Raw genomic sequence first — 16,082 nt, 5'->3', positions numbered from 1 at the left:
ACAAACAAGGAACTTCTGACCGGGTTTTGACAAGCGGTTTTTCCCAGGCTACACAAACTCAATTTTCTGGTAACGGAAGAGCAGCAAAAAAAATTTCAGCTGAGTCATATGAACAATAAAATCCAGGAGGAATTCAATCCAGCCAACCAACCAATGTCAACAACCGCTTGTCCCAAGCGGGGTTGCGGCGAGCCGGACGGAGCCTAACCCAGCAACACGGGGTGCAGGGTCGAGGGGGGACGAGACACCCCCGGGACTGGACACCAGTGCGCCGCTTGGCGTAGCAGGACTCGAACCCCAGACCCACCAAACAGCGGATACCGGCCAAGGCTGCCGCGCCGCCGCCCCCAATTAATTCAATTCAATTCCATTCAGTTTGTTTTTATAGAGCGCTCTTCCTACGCAGTGACAGAGCGCTTGAACACAGGCATAAGCCGGCAAAGAAACAAATACATCAGACAAATAAACAAAGAAGACAGTTGACTACAGACTAGCGTGATACATTATCATTGCTTTTACAAAGTTATAAGTATGCCTACTGGCCACGGAGTAAAGGAATAAAAAAAACTCCCAACTGAAATTCGAGGGAGGAAAAAACAACCTCTTGGGTTCCAAGTGCCAGTAATGAAGTCGTTGAATTTAGGGAGTAAATGTAAGTGCAGAAAAGTGATTTAGGATACTGTCTATAAGAAGAACCCATGGAGTCATTTTGATCCAGGCCAGTGTATCTAAGTATATCCCGCAGAGGGCTGCATTTTAACTCGAAGCAAAAGTCAGAAAAGCATGTGTTTTTAAAATTTTCATTTTAAATCGACTGTCCCTTATTATTGCAAAACACGCATATATTCACGGTGCAGTAGTCTACTATAAGTTTGGTGGTTTTAGCAGCGATGAGAGGACGGTTTGTTGACGCATTATTGTATCACAATCTGCTCACTGTAGTATCCTAGGTAGCATCCTTAAAAATCACTCACTGCAAAACGGTTGAAATCTATTGGCACTTCATTGTAATATCTATTATTTTGGGGTTTAACGTCAGACCTGTGAAAATTAGCGTACAATAAGCATATAGTAAATATACAAATATGCTTTTCTGAAAGGACCAGTAAAGTAGGGTAAAATGTCGCTAGTGAAATAAAGATGGAGATCCCAGTTCCACACACGCACACACACACTCTGTTAGGACACTGTGCGGGCGAGCAGCCAGCAGGGGGCAGTCGCGCACAGTCCGCCGTTGACTCCGCATAGTCCGCGAATCCCACTGCTTTCGCCTGATTAAAAACCAGTTAAACAATGACAAATTGAATTTCTGCCACCGTGTCCACTAACACGTCATGAGCGAGATGACAAAAGACCGTGTTCACATCCTCTTAGTGTGTCCCGATTCTGAGTCACTCGATAATCTCTTCATAATAGATGCCTCATACTTTTTTCTTTTTTTTTTTCATTACGTTTTACTATGTGTGTGTGTACAGCGTTAAACACGACTGAACAGATTATTTTTTCTAGATTTCAGCTAAGTGACCCACGAATAGTTTACTGCGGCAGAACACATTCCACGGGGATGTGAGAGTTTCTCACATCATTAGAAATAATAAACAAATCTCATTTCCGCAGTGGAATATTATTACATTTATACTCTGCAGCAGTGGAGCAGCTCTGGGGAGGATGAAATCTTGAAGACACGGGCGGGGTTATCATGCCATGGTGCGGAGTTTCCTGAGACATGAGCCTCATCATGATGAGGCCGCACCGGGGTCCAGCTGGAGGGAATAAAGTAAAGCAGAGTAGAGTGCAGTGTAGAGTAGAGTAAAAGTAGAGTATTCCTCTTTTTCAGCCCAGGGATACTGCACTTCAGTCTTAGCCAACACATCTGTAGGTTAGCAACCATTCCCATAAGAGTATCTCAGAACAATCTACTGTTTCTTTGTAATATTTTGCCCTTTATTTATTTATTTGTTTGTTGACTGTATAATCTGTATAGATGTTTACAGTTTTGCATGTTTGGGGTTTCCTTTAGTTTTTAGTAGTCCCGCTACATCCCTGGCGACCCTTGAGCACTTTGATCTCATACTGATGTTAGGTGTTTCTTGTGTTTATGATTTGGGTTATTATTGTGTCCTATGGTATATTCGTTTGGGCCAGAAGTTGTACTGTGTTTTACGGATTGAGAGGTTTCCGGCCGTGGAGACTCTGCACGGGTGCATGATGTCACCAGAGATGCCGGCTGCCCACATCCCGAGTACCCAAGGAGAGAAAGTATCCGACATGTGTTTTGGGAACATGGGCATGCCACGCCGGTATGATCATTGATTGAGCTCTTGTGCAGACAGCTGGGCGACAACGTAGTCCTAACCTGGGTAAAGTCCCAAAAGGGTGGTCTCCCAGTGTAAGTAAAAGTGTCCTTTTTAGAACGTTGTTGGTGATTAGTCTCACTGAAAGGGAATTGTGTAACTCTAGAGCTAACCTGTTTGTAAGAGGATGGAGCTGGGAGTATTGGGTGGCTGCAAAGGTGCAGGTCAATCTGAAGATATAACGGGACAGGATTTGTTGGTGCTACCATGAAGCCAAAGAAAGGTGGAAGGGCTTCTTTGAGATATAGCTCCTTTTTTGAAAAAGGTAAAGTATATGCAATTTACTTAACATATTAATAAATTATTTAATTTCTAGAGTATTTATTTGGCGTATTGTAATTCTGTATTGTGCGTATGTTTTTCGTAGAACTGTATTTTAGTAGTTGGTTTTATACCTGTATGCCCTTTTATTTTAGCTACCATGTGCACTTTTACAGGGCATTGTTATTTCTTTGTTTTTTATTGTGATATTGTTTTAGGGGCGGGGGGGTTGGACGGGTCCTGCTCTCTGGTGGGTCTGGGGTTCGAGTCCCACTTGGGGTGCCTTGCGATGGACTGGCGTCTCGTCCTGGGTGTGTCCCCTCCCCCTCCAGCCTTTCGCCCTGTGTTGCCAGGTTAGGCTCCGGCTCCCCGCGACCCCATATGGGACAAGCGGCTTCAGACGGTGTGTGTGTGTTTTAGGGCTTGTTATTTTGTGCTGCATGTTTTAAAAGTTGCCAAAAGCTGCATGTATGTTTTACTGTTTTTCAAACAATGTGGCAGGTGCAGATCTGTTCTGTCACAACCTCTGGGGAAAAGACCCCAGAGGTCCAGGTAATCTGCTAATGCCAAGCACATGCTAAACAAACAAGCACGCACGCACGCACACACCACCTGAACTGCCTCTCCTATACAGGGAGCCAGAGCCTAACCCAGCAACACAGGGTGAAAGGCTGGAGGGGGAGGGGACACACCCAGGACAGGACACCAGTCCATTGCAAGGCACCCCAAGCAGGACTCGAACCCCAGACCCACCAGAGAGCAGCTCCCGGCCCAACCCACTGCACCTCCCACGTGCTAAACACGCACACCTAATTAAAGGGCTTGTTAGAAAGAAGAGACCTGCCCGCAGTAATTCGCAGAATCTCGGCGACAGACTCTTTTCTTTCAACCTCGCCCATAGTCTGTCAATTTTCAAACCACGACTCCTGCGCTCTGGCCTCGATCGTCACATCAAGACCGCGCCCTGAATCCGAGCCAGCCTCAGAAAAGACCCCCGCGCATCCGTTCTGCGATTATGGGGATTTTTATATCGTAATTGTTGGTAAGGAAGTTGTGGTTTTGTGAAGTATTATGTCACAATTCTTCAGTATTACGAAACGCACTGGATGCGCAGTAGAGGGCGCTGTTCAAGTAAGGGAAATGCTACATATGTTGTGACGTGTTATTGGTGAGTTAAATAACTTTATTCAGTTAAGTTTGATTACAGATCTTCGGACCGAGAGCATTTTCATTTGTACTTGTTAATGTCTTGCTGTGTGCTGGTGTAACAGTACCGATGTTTAAGTCCAGCTTTAAGCGGGAGCTCCTAGGGGAAGAGGACACTACTAGAATATTAACATAAATGCATTTACACACACATACACACACACACTGATTGAAACCGCTTGTCCCAAGTGGGGTCGTGGCGAACCGGAGCCTAACCCGGCAACACAAGGCACAAGGCTGGAGGGGGAGGGAACACACCCAGGACGGGACGCCAGTCAGTCACAAGGCACTCCAAGCAGGACTCGAGCCCCAGACCCACCGGAGAGCAGGACCCGGCCCAACCCGCTGCACCACCGCGCAACCCCTCTAAATGCATTTAGCAGATGCTTTTCTTTAAAACAACTACTACTCAAAGTAAAAAAAGACCAAGAGCTTTACACACATACTGGATTATCAAGGCACAGATTGTCTGTCTGATACCACCGTTCTGCTATTTCAGATCACTTAAGGCTTAAGGCGCTGCCTACGTGACATTCAGATACCAAATTTATGGTGTTGGAATTGTTTATGTAACTGTCAGTAGATCAGGAAAGACAAAGACACAGATCGGAATGCAGGGAAGGATTCAGCCGCTCTGAGGGACAGAGGGACCTCTTTCTACCACATCCGGGACAAATTCAGAAAGACTGGCTCTAGATTTTGATGCCCTGTCGGCTGTATGGAGTGGGCTTCGTTGTAGGGAAGGATCAGGTCCTGATCATGAGGTGCTGCATTTACATTTACATTTATTCATTTAGCAGACGCTTTTGTCCAAAGCGAGGTACATCTCAGCGAAAGTACAATTTACGCATTACATTAAGAGAAAGACTCAAAGAGACACAGCTGCAGACACGTGACTCAAGTAAACCTAGTTTGTTATCTACCACTTGCTGCACACAGAGGTTCATCGTTCATCGCATTAGGCCACTCCATTAGGTGCTCCATTAGTCCACATGAGCTAATGAAGTGAGTGACTCAGTTCTGCCATAAAACAAATACATCTGCACTGATTCTCAACTAATTTCATCTTTCGGCTGCGCCGTGAAGCCCGGTAGCCGCTCTTGCGCAATACTCCCCGACGCTTGAGCGCGTTGCGCAACGCACGAGCTCCGCTATAAATGCGCGGCTGTGGCGGAGGGACGACACATTCACCGAGAGGAGCGCAGCGGCGGCACGTGGCTATTACGCGAGGCCTCTGCGTCACACAGCGCGCTAAGATGAATGCTGCTGTTCTCCTGTTCGTGCCCTTCGCTGCGGTCTTCCTTGCGTGCGAAGCAGGTGAGCGAATACAAAACGGGAAAACGACGAGCTTCTGAGCTTCGCTGAGACGCGCGTATGGCGCGCTTGAGTGCATGGTGTTATTTCTCTGAAAAGTACCTGTTTTAAACTGTGTTTGTTACAAGCGGCGGTGTTACTCACTGAGGTGGGATGTTCTTCTTCTTCTTCTTCTTCTTCTGGTCTCCCGATCGGACGGACCAGGTGACCCCTGCTGCTCCCAGCCGTGTCAGAACAGAGGAGTGTGTCTTTCGCAGGGACCGGACTCCTACGAGTGTGACTGCACCAGGACGGGCTTTTATGGACAGAACTGCACAATTCGTAAGTGTGGCTACGTTCCATAGCGCTGAGGGACACCCAGCCTCAGTCTGTGGCAGTCAGGGACAGTTAGGGACACTCAGGGAGAGTGACACTGAGGGGACAGTTGGGGACACTCGGGGAGAGTAACACTCGGGACAGTTAGGGACACTCAGTGACACTGAGGGGACAGTTTGAGACACTCGGTGACAGTGACACTTGGGGGGACAGTTAGGGACACTCAGAGACAACCAGTACTCCATTCATACGTGTGACACAGGAGGTGGCGCCGCTCTTGGGGCCACAAACTGTATGTCCCTAGTCCCTGTCCTGGGGCAGTACTCTTGATCAAGGCCTCCTCTTTTTCCTTCAGCTGAGTTCTTTACTTGGATCAAGGTGTCAGTGAAGCCAGGTCCGAACACTGTACACTACATCCTAACCCACTTCAAAGGACTATGGGACATCATCAATCGAATTTCCTTTGTGAGGGATGCCATTATGCGCTATGTGCTCACATGTAAGTATAAGTGATCTTTTCGTTCCAGTTATGTAAAGGGAATACAAGTAATGCATGCATGAAAATGTGGCACATGTAAAATGTAAAAGTACTGCTATGTCTATGAAACTGAATAGAACTGGCTACGTATAGCTTGGATGTTTCTGTTTGGCTACAGGCGTTGTTTTATATTTTTCTTCTTATTACAGCAAGATCGCATTTGATAGACAGCCCCCCGACGTACAATGTGGATTACGGTTACAAAAGTTGGGAGGCTTTCTCCAACCTTTCTTACTATACCAGGACGCTTCCCCCGCTACCCCGTGATTGCCCAACAGCCATGGGAGGTTCAGGTTAGTCCGCTTTGGAATAGTTTTCCATAATTATACAAGTCTGACAAAGTTTGTCACAGATGTTTTAAAACACCTTCCAAATTAATGTATCATAGAACATATTTCAATGTATCTTTTATGTCTTTATAGTAATTTTGCATTTAAAGGACAGTTTTTATATTCTTGCTTTGTGCTTATGGAGTTTTTTATTTGTAAAATTTAATATTTATAGAATATATTTATATATTTCTAAAAGCACTTCCCGATGCCAAAATGGTGGTGGAGAAAGTTCTGCTGAGGAAAAGATTCATCCCAGATCCACAAGGAACCAGTTTGATGTTTGCCTTCTTCGCCCAGCATTTCACACACCAGTTTTTCAAATCGGACATGTCTAAAGGACCGGCGTTCACCAAGGCACTTGGACATGGAGTAAGAGCCTCAAAAGTTTTGCGGCCACAAACGATACAGATTCGGTCAAACCATTAAGAGCTAACACCCATGTCCAGTCCACTTTGAAATATTTAAATTCGTTCTTCATTATTTTTTCAGGTGGACCTGAGTCACATCTATGGAGACACTTTGGAGAGACAACACAAGCTGAGACTTTTTAAGGATGGCAAACTGAAGTTTCAGGTGCTGAACTGTTACCACTGCATGTGCTTGTTAAGCAATTACTGGCAATTTGTAGTTATTAAGTATTAATTTAAACATGCACATTTTAAGTCATGTTTATATGCTGTACATCTTAATGTCATTGGTGTGTCACACCAGGGCAGGTTCTAGTTAAATTAATGTTTATTGTTGATGTAATTGAGGCTAGTTTTGGGGACTCGATGAAAGCCATGACCATGTGCTAATTGTGGATTTATGGAAGATGCTGTTGTGCTTGCAGGTGGTCCACGGTGAGGTGTACCCACCAACGGTCAGGGAGGCCCAAGTGCACATGTTGTACCCACCTTATGTGCCTGAGGAGCACCAGTTGGCTGTGGGCCATGAAGCTTTTGGTCTGGTCCCTGGACTCATGATGTATGCCACTATCTGGTTGCGAGAGCACAACCGCGTCTGTGACATCATGCGTCGCGAGCACCCCAACTGGGATGATGAGCGCATCTTCCAGACCGCCCGTCTCATCCTCACTGGTGTGTAGCCTTGGCCTGTGTAGATCGTTCAGTGGTTAAGGGACCAAAAGGATAGAGGTCAAAATTCGTAGAGCTGCAAGGTCCACAGTGTGACCTTCTAAATTTGACATTTAATATTGTTTTCTCTTCATTATAATCTCACCCCTTTCATTTTCTGTGGCCAGCTAGATCTGACCAGAGGCGCTACAGATGTAGAAAATATGCATAAACACATATCAAATTCAGCAAAGCTAACGATTGTTGATTTCATGTGTTCCGTTGCCTGCTGTGGAGGATGTCATAAAGGCTTCACATTACAAGATTTGTGAATGTAATTAATCAATTAAAACAATATTTATGATGAAAAAAATTACAAATTGATCAAAGTCAACTGGAACACAACCATAAGTTAAAAAGTCACTCACTGAGAGGTTAGTAAGGAAACACTTGTATGAAGTTGCGCATAAGGGTATCATTTGATCAAATAAATGACATGAATGTGCTAATCAGAACTAACATTCAGGACTAACAACCTTTCCACATGTGTGTCATGCCTAACTAAGCAAAACTCTCCTTCCGGCAGGTGAGACCATTAAGATTGTCATTGAGGACTACGTGCAGCATCTGAGCGGCTACCACTTCAAGCTGAAGTTCGACCCGGAGCTGCTTTTCAGCCAGCGCTTCCAGTACCAGAACCGTATTGCATCTGAGTTCAACACGCTGTACCACTGGCATCCGCTGATGCCTGACGCATTCCATATTCAGGACCAGGTCTACAGCTATAAGCAGTTCACCTTTAACAACTCACTGCTGATGGAACATGGCGTGCGCAACGTGGTGGAATCTTTCACCCGGCAAATTGCCGGCAGGGTCAGTATGGCTTTGCGGTGTTCTGCTCTCTTCATTGTGTGCATGGACCAAGATTTGAGGGCTGTTGGTCGCTGATCTGTACTCCTCTTCAATCACAGGTAGCTGGGGGTCATAACGTCCCACCGGCCCTCATGATGGTAGCTGTCAAGTCTATTGAACACAGTCGAGACATGCGGTACCAGTCTCTGAATGCCTACAGGAAGCGATTCTCCATGAGACCCTACAGCTCTTTTTCAGATCTGACCGGTAAGGCCCACGATTTTTCAAGAACCTTTGTATCTTAACACAAATAACAGATGTCTGAGACCAGTAGAAAATGCATGTGAAGTATAAACTTAACATTATATTTAGATTAATGTGTACACATCTCTGTAGTCATGCAAATTTCTGCAAGGCCAAATGTAGCAGATCTGTTTTGCTGCATCATTATTAGTGGTTCTAACATTTGTGAATATGTACTGTATATTAACAATTGTAGGTGATTGAGGTTTTGCACAGACATACGATATTGGTGAGTTTGACATCATCAGAATGTGATTTTAATACAGAGTACTTAATGGTGATCATTCCTTTGTGCTTTTACTGTAGGAGAGAAGGAGATGGCAGCAGAGCTGGAGAAGATGTATGGCCACATAGACTCAGTGGAGCTGTACCCTGGACTCCTGGTGGAGAAGCCAAGGCCCAATGCAATTTTTGGGGAAACCATGGTTGAAATGGGGGCTCCTTTTTCCCTTAAAGGACTCATGGGAAACCCCATATGCTCTCCAGAATATTGGATGCCGAGCACCTTTGGGGGCAAAGTGGGCTTTGAGATAGTCAACAGTGCCTCACTGGAGAAGCTGGTGTGTCAGAACATCCAGGGGCCCTGCCCTCTGGTGTCTTTCAAAGTACCAGACACACAAGACTCCATACATACAACCATCAATTCCAGCAAAATGGAATTAGGGACCAGTGGCGTAAACCCCACTGTTATACTCGAAGAGAGGACTTCTGAGCTTTAAAAAGAACCCCGGCCCCCAGAAAATCTTTAGATTTTTCACAGTCTGTCTCCACGTACCATTCTTCAGTTGTGGAAGATGCAGTGAATTTGACATGGGACCAGCCAGTTGCTAGAAAGTGGCGAGAAGGCATTAGACAATCACTGTGGAGCTGAGCAAGCGAGCAGGCTATGCAACCTTGTTCACTCCACTTTCAAAGTGTGACATACTTTTTTTGACAATGTATAATATTTGTTTAATTTATTTCTATGTGTCTTATTTATATATTTATTTATAAATTGGGGTCATTTTTATTCTTTTTTTTTTTTTTTTTTTCCCCCCAAGCTGGGGCACTGGATAATCCCCCTTGGGTGGCAGTATTTATTTATTTATTTATGTATTTATTGTTACATCATATGTGCAGTGTTAATACTTGAACAAATTGTCTTGTGGTATAATTCTTTAGTAATGTGAAATTTTAAGTAATTTTTTTGTCATATTAATATATTTTTCTGTGACTTTGAGTAAATTAAGTTGATTTCAAAAATAAAATGTAAAACTACAACATATACTCAGCATTTTATTAGAAACACCTCTATACCTCCTTATTCATGCAATTATCTGATCAGCCAATCATGTGGCAGCAGCACATGGCATAAAATGCAGATACATGTCAGGAGCTTCAGTCAATGTTTACATCAAACACCAGAATGGGGAAAAAATGTGATCTCAGTGATTTTGACCGTGGCATGATTGTTGGTGCCAGACGGGCTGGTTTGAGTATTTCTGTAACTGCTGATCTTATGGGATTTTCACGCACAAGAGTCGCTAGAGTTTACTCAGAATGGTGAGGAAAAACAAAAAACATCCAGTGAGTGACAGTTTTGTGGATGGAAACAGCTTGTTGATGAGAGAGGTCAGAGGAGAATGGCCAGGCTGGTTTGAGTTGAAGCGAAGGCTACGGTCACTCAGAGAAACACTCTTTACAACGGTGGTGGGCAGAAAAGCATCTCAGAATGCAAAACATCTCGAACCTTGAGACGAAGGGTCTACAACAGCAGAAGACCACGTTGGGTTCCCTTCCTGTCAACCAAGAACAGAAAGTTGAGGCTGCAATGGGCACATGTTCACCAAAAATGGACAGCTGAAGACTGGAAAAACGTAGCTTGATCTGATGAATCTCGATTTCTGCTGAGACACAGAGACGATGGGGTCAGAATTTGATGTCAGCAACATGAATCTGTGGACTCAACCTGCCTTGTGTCAACAGTCCAGGCTGGTGGTGGTGGTGTAATGGTGTGGGGAATGTTTTATTGGCACACTTTGGGCCCGTTAATACCAATCAATCATTGCTTGAATGCCACAGCCTATCTGAGTATTGTTGCTGACCATGTGCATCCCTTTATGGCCACAACTTACCCATCTTCTAATGGCTACTTCCAGCATGATGATGCACCATGTCACAAAGCAAAAGTCGTCTCAAACTCCTTTCATGAACATGACGAGTTCAGCGTTCTCCAGTGACCAATAGAACACCTTTGGGATGTGTTAGAACGGGACATTTGCAGCATGAATGTGCAGCTGACAGAACTGCAGAAATTGCGCAATGCAGTCATATCAACAAGGACCAGAACATGAGGAATGTTTTCAGCATTCCATCTTGTGGAATCCATGCCATGAAGAAATGAGACTGTTTGAGAGCAAAGGGAGGCCCTACCCAGTATTAGCGTCACGCCCCCGACCGCGTGCCCAACGACCGCACCCGCGACCAATCAGGGAGGCGGGGGATAAAGAGGCTGCCCGGACGGCCCGGACCGTGGAACCTCGACTTGAGAAGCTGCAGCTCTTCGTTACTGCTCTGTGCCCTTACCCTGTGTATCTCCCTGATCCCTCCTCCCCTTTTCCTGTATTGTATTCACCTGGCTGCTCAACCTGCTGCTTTCGTTCTCCTGACCCCGGCTTCCGCGTGCTCCCCCAAATGACGACTGAAGCTCACCCGACCCTCGCCTGTCTCCGACCATTCTCTTGTCTGCCCCTTCCACAATAAAGACGCACCTGCTATTGAGTCCGTCGACCGAATCCCTGTGTGCAACATGACAAATAGTATAGTGTTCCTAATGAAGGGATTCTATATCTCTTGTGAAAACATTTGTTTGCACACATCTGAAACAGTTAACTTAAGTCTTAACCACTAGATGATTTTGTGAAAAACCAAATAACCATCAGTAGATTCATTTTCTCATGGCTGATTTTGTTTGTGTGTGTGTGTGTGTGCATGTAAAACGTACAAATGAGAAACATGGACGAACCTCTGTTGTCCAGCAGGAGGACAGTGAAAAACTCCAGAACATGACCCTTACACCCCCACCCTGCTTTGTATTTTCGGAACCACATTCCAGGCGCATTCTGAAATCCGTCGTTCCCATGCATTCTTCTCATTAAAAAGTTCTTTTGCACACTGTGGCAGTTGGTAAGGTGACACTCCCTGAAGACGGGCAACAGTCATTTTATCGTCTGAACGTGTGAGTTACAACTTGTAGCAGCTTGTCTTTTACTGCTCAAGTGAGAGCTGCGATGAGTGAAAAAACTGGCAGTGAAAAAACTGGCACTTACTCCATAAGTGTAAGTGCTGAATTCTCAAGTTATTGATTTTTTCCCCTGTGTGTCAACATGAGGAGATGTATGCCAGACTCTTTTTAATATGTGTGAACAGACATTTTTGGGACACACACCACACCTGTGGGTCTTTCCAGTCTATTAGTTGAATACCGCAGAGAGAGGAGACGTCAATGCATTCTGCTGAGCGCTCCCTATAGGAAGTCTGCATGATTTCCTTCCCCTCAAGACTGAAGAAAAACACACTGCTCACTGGATTCCCGACAGTCAGTCAGTGAGAGAACATTTTCCAGATGAAGGCTGCTCTACAGCGTAGAATTCGGCAAGCGATGTGCGTCACAATGGCACAGATACTCTGGTCTTTCCTCAGCAAGCCTCCCAAGGCACTAAAGTCAAGATTTTTTAAAGAAATGGTCCGATACTCAATATGTGGACGGCCACTGTATGCTGAATATAATAGTGTTTGCCTTAACGGAGATGTCCGTTCTGATTATCCAGTTTTTCTCAATAGATTGTGAGGAAAAAATGATGGAAATATTTTTGGAAATGCACATAGATGGCATAGGCTCTTGAGAAAAAATACATTGGCAGCCAATTAGCGGATTTAAGTGGACCAGTTTATAGGACGCAAAATATTGGTGGTGTATAAACATGGTTTTGATGGTGTGGCATCCATGTTCTGCAGTTATTATTGGTGTTATCAGACTCGCTGCTGGTGCAATGAGATCTGCTTGAAAGAAATCACACACACGTTGTAAGAAACTAATTGGTCGGGGAAGGGTCGTGGCCAGCCAGACCCAAACCGGGCAACAGGGGGAGGGGACACACCCAGGATGGGACACCAGTCCATCACAAAGCACCCCAAGCAGGACTCAAATCCCAGATCACCGGAGAGGAGGCCCTGGCCAAAACCGCTGCGCCACCACACCCCCTGCTGCCTGAAAGAAATGTTTCTATGAATGTCAAAAACGGATAAAAAATTAAATTAATGAACCGTGTATGCTCAGTTATGTTAGACTGTCCAGAAGTGTAAACAAGTGACATACAGCATTTGTATTTATCCTTAAAAAAAAGTGTTTTGGCTCAAAGAGAAACTCTAAGCTTCAGTAATTGAGAGATTTCATTTAAACAGAAGAAAAGCGCTGCAGAAAGCCACGTGCTACGTGAACAACTGAGCAAACGTGATGTGGGTCTTCATTGGGCCACCTGGCATTGGGCTACAATGCCTTTTCTGTCTTGTGGTGGCGTGATGAAAGAGCATTCTTTGCCTTTGTGAAAATGAACTAGAGCATGAGACGTGGAATCCAAAGCATTATGAAGACTTGTTTCTGGCAGACTGCTCTCTGATTCTCTGTGATGCCGAGGCTTAGATCAGAGCTCCAATGGTCCACCCTGGTTCTGAAATTGGGCTCCGTAGGGTGCCCACGAGACTTTATGGGCAGGTAAGCAAGTACAGGGGGAGTGTGGTTGTCTGATGGATTGATACAAGACATGACAACAAAAGCCCGTCTTTGTTAAGAATGTAATTACAGTATACAATCTTACAGTAGACACTTAAACTGGGAAAAAACATTTGTACATATTTTTAAAGCTGAGAAATAGAGCAATTTTCCTGTGAAATAATGGAAATTCACCATTTGATAAAAATCATATGTGACAAGTGTATCTCAGCTCTTGTGACATGTGTTTCTTTACAACAAAGCCTTGTGCAACTTGCAGAAAGGTGACATATTTCACATTTCCGGTGACACTTCGTATGATCGTACAATTGTTCAGATTTGACATGTCCAGACAGAAGTCCATTGTTTTGCAACTATGAATTATTAATCTGTTTATGTTCAGTGTTGGGTGCTTGAACATTTCCTTATTGTTTTATCTCCCGTTCTCTCTGAGGGGGGATGCGTTGTGAGGCTGCGAGGTTCAGGGTGTGTCACTGAGTCAGGGTAAGAGAAGTCACGTGCAGCAGAGAGTATAGATGGATGGGTGCAGTACAGGAGAGAGCGGACTAGAAGATCTCTTTCCACCAAACTTTCGGTAATGGGAGATGTAAAAGTGAATTAGAACAGTGCCGATACTTATAAGGGCACTGTCTTGATATGTGGCAGTGAAGTGAGAGTCTTCGAACAAAGTTCACCAATTTTTCTGCTCACGCTACGTCTTCATTCTCACCTATGTTCACAAGCTTTGGCTGAAGATAGAAAGAATTAAATTGTGGACACAAGCGCTTGAAAGTGGGGTTCTTCGCAGGTTTGCTGAGCTCACTCTTCATGACAGGGTGAGGAGTTCAGGGATGCTGGAGAGCCCCGGAGTAGAGTTGCTGATCCTCCAAATTGAGATGAGTCAGTGGAGGTGAGACAGACAGACAGAATATTCACTGAAATATTTTTCCCTGGAATATTTAAATAATACATAAATATTACAGACACACACACATTTTCAGAACTGCCCATCCCATACAGGGTTACGGGGAACCGGAGCCTACCCGGTAACACAGGGCGTAAGGCCGGAGGGGGAGGGGACACACCCAGGACGGGATGCCAGTCCGTCGCAAGGCACCCCAAGCGGGACTCGAACCCCAGACCCACCAGAGAGCAGGACCCGGTCCAACCCACTGCGCCACCACGCCCCCCTATAAATATTACAACGTAGGCTATATTTTTCTCGACAGTGGTTATACTGAATAATGGCAGGGATGCCCCATGTCAAGTGTTAAGACACTTAAGCTGGGAAAACATTTGTAGATGTTTTGAAAGCTGAAAGATAGAACAATTTTCATTTAAAATAATGCAAAACTTCACAGTAAAGTTTTTTTGCTTTTGCAGAAAAACCTAGGACAAGCCCAAACCAGACAAAGGTGGTTTGGGCTTGTCCTAAGAGCACCCCTTGGTCAACCCTTGCTGAAGATATGCCAGGTCTCACTGGGAGGAAACCCTAGGGCAGACTCAGGACACATTGGAGAAATGACATCTTTCGGTTGACCTGGGAATGCCTTGTGATTGATCCCTCAAGAGCAACTGCAGACTGTTGGGGCCTTCCTGCTCAGCCTGCTACCGCCACAGCCCTGACCAGGAATGCGGAAGGAAGCTGAACCAAATAATCAATATTTGACATCGCTCACTCACAATCGTTAATTACTTGTTCGAGTCAAGGTTGCAGTGGCCTGGGGCCCATCCCAGAAACACAGCGTGGGAAGATAATAGTGTACAGACTGGATAGGATGCCAATTCATTGCAGAGTCGCCACACACCCGTACACCCAATGGACAATTGAATCATCACTCTTCCTGAAATATATATCTTTGGACTGTGGGTGAAAACTGTCTCAGTCCATGACAGGGAAGCCATGCTGGTTTGTAGCGAATAAAGTTGCTGCCTTTGCACTCAAAGGATCCAAATCTGAATCCCACCTCCTGCTGTAGTAATCCTTCAAGAAGGTACTTACCCTAAAATTGCTCCAGTAAAAACCTCCCAACTCGGAAATAGGGCAAATTACTGTAAATAGCTTGGCACTGTAAGTTGCTTTGGAGAAGTCTCAGCTAAATTAATATTACTCCTGTAATGCAATGTAAATGTTTATATATATAAAAAATAAATAAATGTTACTAGGAAGGTGATCAGGAACCGTCGATATTCATATAACGTTTTATGCAGCTACTCGTGTGATGAGCATTGGTTGATATGGTGGAAAGAAACAAACTGTACTTAAGAATCACCCATCTGCATCTAAGTCTCTCTTCTTGCTAATGTAATACACACATTGATGTATGTTGCTTTGGAGAAAAGCGTCTGCTAAGTGAATACATGTCAGTGTAATATATGTTATGCAAACTGGAGCGCTGGAAGCAAGCCCACACACACACACACACACACACACACACAAAGAGAACATGTAATGTCCACACAGATTGAACCGATTTGAACCTACACCAACGTGGGCCAGGTACTATGAGGCAGCAAAGTTAACCACCGTGATGCGAAGTGATTTCACCCACCACCATTCGGTTTTTCTTACACATGAGGGTCTTTTACATCGGTTTAACCGTTCCGAGCCATATAAGGTCGACTTCCTTCGGGCGCTCCCTAGACACCATAGCAACAGTTGATACAAGTGAAAGCAAACTTCTCTGCCATGTTTTGGCTACAGACAAACACACCCCATCTATGGTGTTTCCTCACTCCTACGTTATGTTACAAAGATAGACTCCGGAACATTGATAGCCTACACTAGACAAGTGGCTGATA

General features: G+C 44.8%; 1 protein-coding gene across 1 annotated transcript; it reads left to right on the top strand.

Annotated features, from left to right (window-relative positions):
- Nucleotides 1-4,993: 4,993 nt before the first annotated feature.
- Nucleotides 4,994-9,790, top strand: ptgs2a (prostaglandin-endoperoxide synthase 2a). The gene is made up of 10 exons (XM_018753489.2): nt 4,994-5,138; nt 5,340-5,456; nt 5,806-5,949; nt 6,138-6,281; nt 6,517-6,689; nt 6,810-6,893; nt 7,153-7,399; nt 7,962-8,248; nt 8,347-8,494; nt 8,837-9,790. The coding sequence occupies exons 1-10, from the start codon at nt 5,078-5,080 to the stop codon at nt 9,247-9,249; spliced, it is 1,818 nt and encodes a 605-aa protein (XP_018609005.2). The 5' UTR covers nt 4,994-5,077; the 3' UTR covers nt 9,250-9,790.
- Nucleotides 9,791-16,082: the final 6,292 nt, after the last annotated feature.

The sequence above is a fragment of the Scleropages formosus genome, chromosome 3 (genome assembly GCF_900964775.1).
Source record: "Scleropages formosus chromosome 3, fSclFor1.1, whole genome shotgun sequence".
NCBI lineage: Eukaryota > Metazoa > Chordata > Actinopteri > Osteoglossiformes > Osteoglossidae > Scleropages > Scleropages formosus.
This window is presented reverse-complemented; position numbering and strand designations above follow the sequence as displayed.

Bases quoted from the DNA above. Each gene is read 5' to 3' on its own strand.
- ptgs2a (XM_018753489.2), top strand. From the start codon at position 5,078: ATGAATGCTGCTGTTCTCCTGTTCGTGCCCTTCGCTGCGGTCTTCCTT. The intron at 6,690-6,809 runs GTAAGAGCCTCA...TTATTTTTTCAG, and splicing joins CCAAGGCACTTGGACATGGA to GTGGACCTGAGTCACATCTA. The intron at 6,894-7,152 runs GTGCTGAACTGT...TTGTGCTTGCAG, and splicing joins ATGGCAAACTGAAGTTTCAG to GTGGTCCACGGTGAGGTGTA.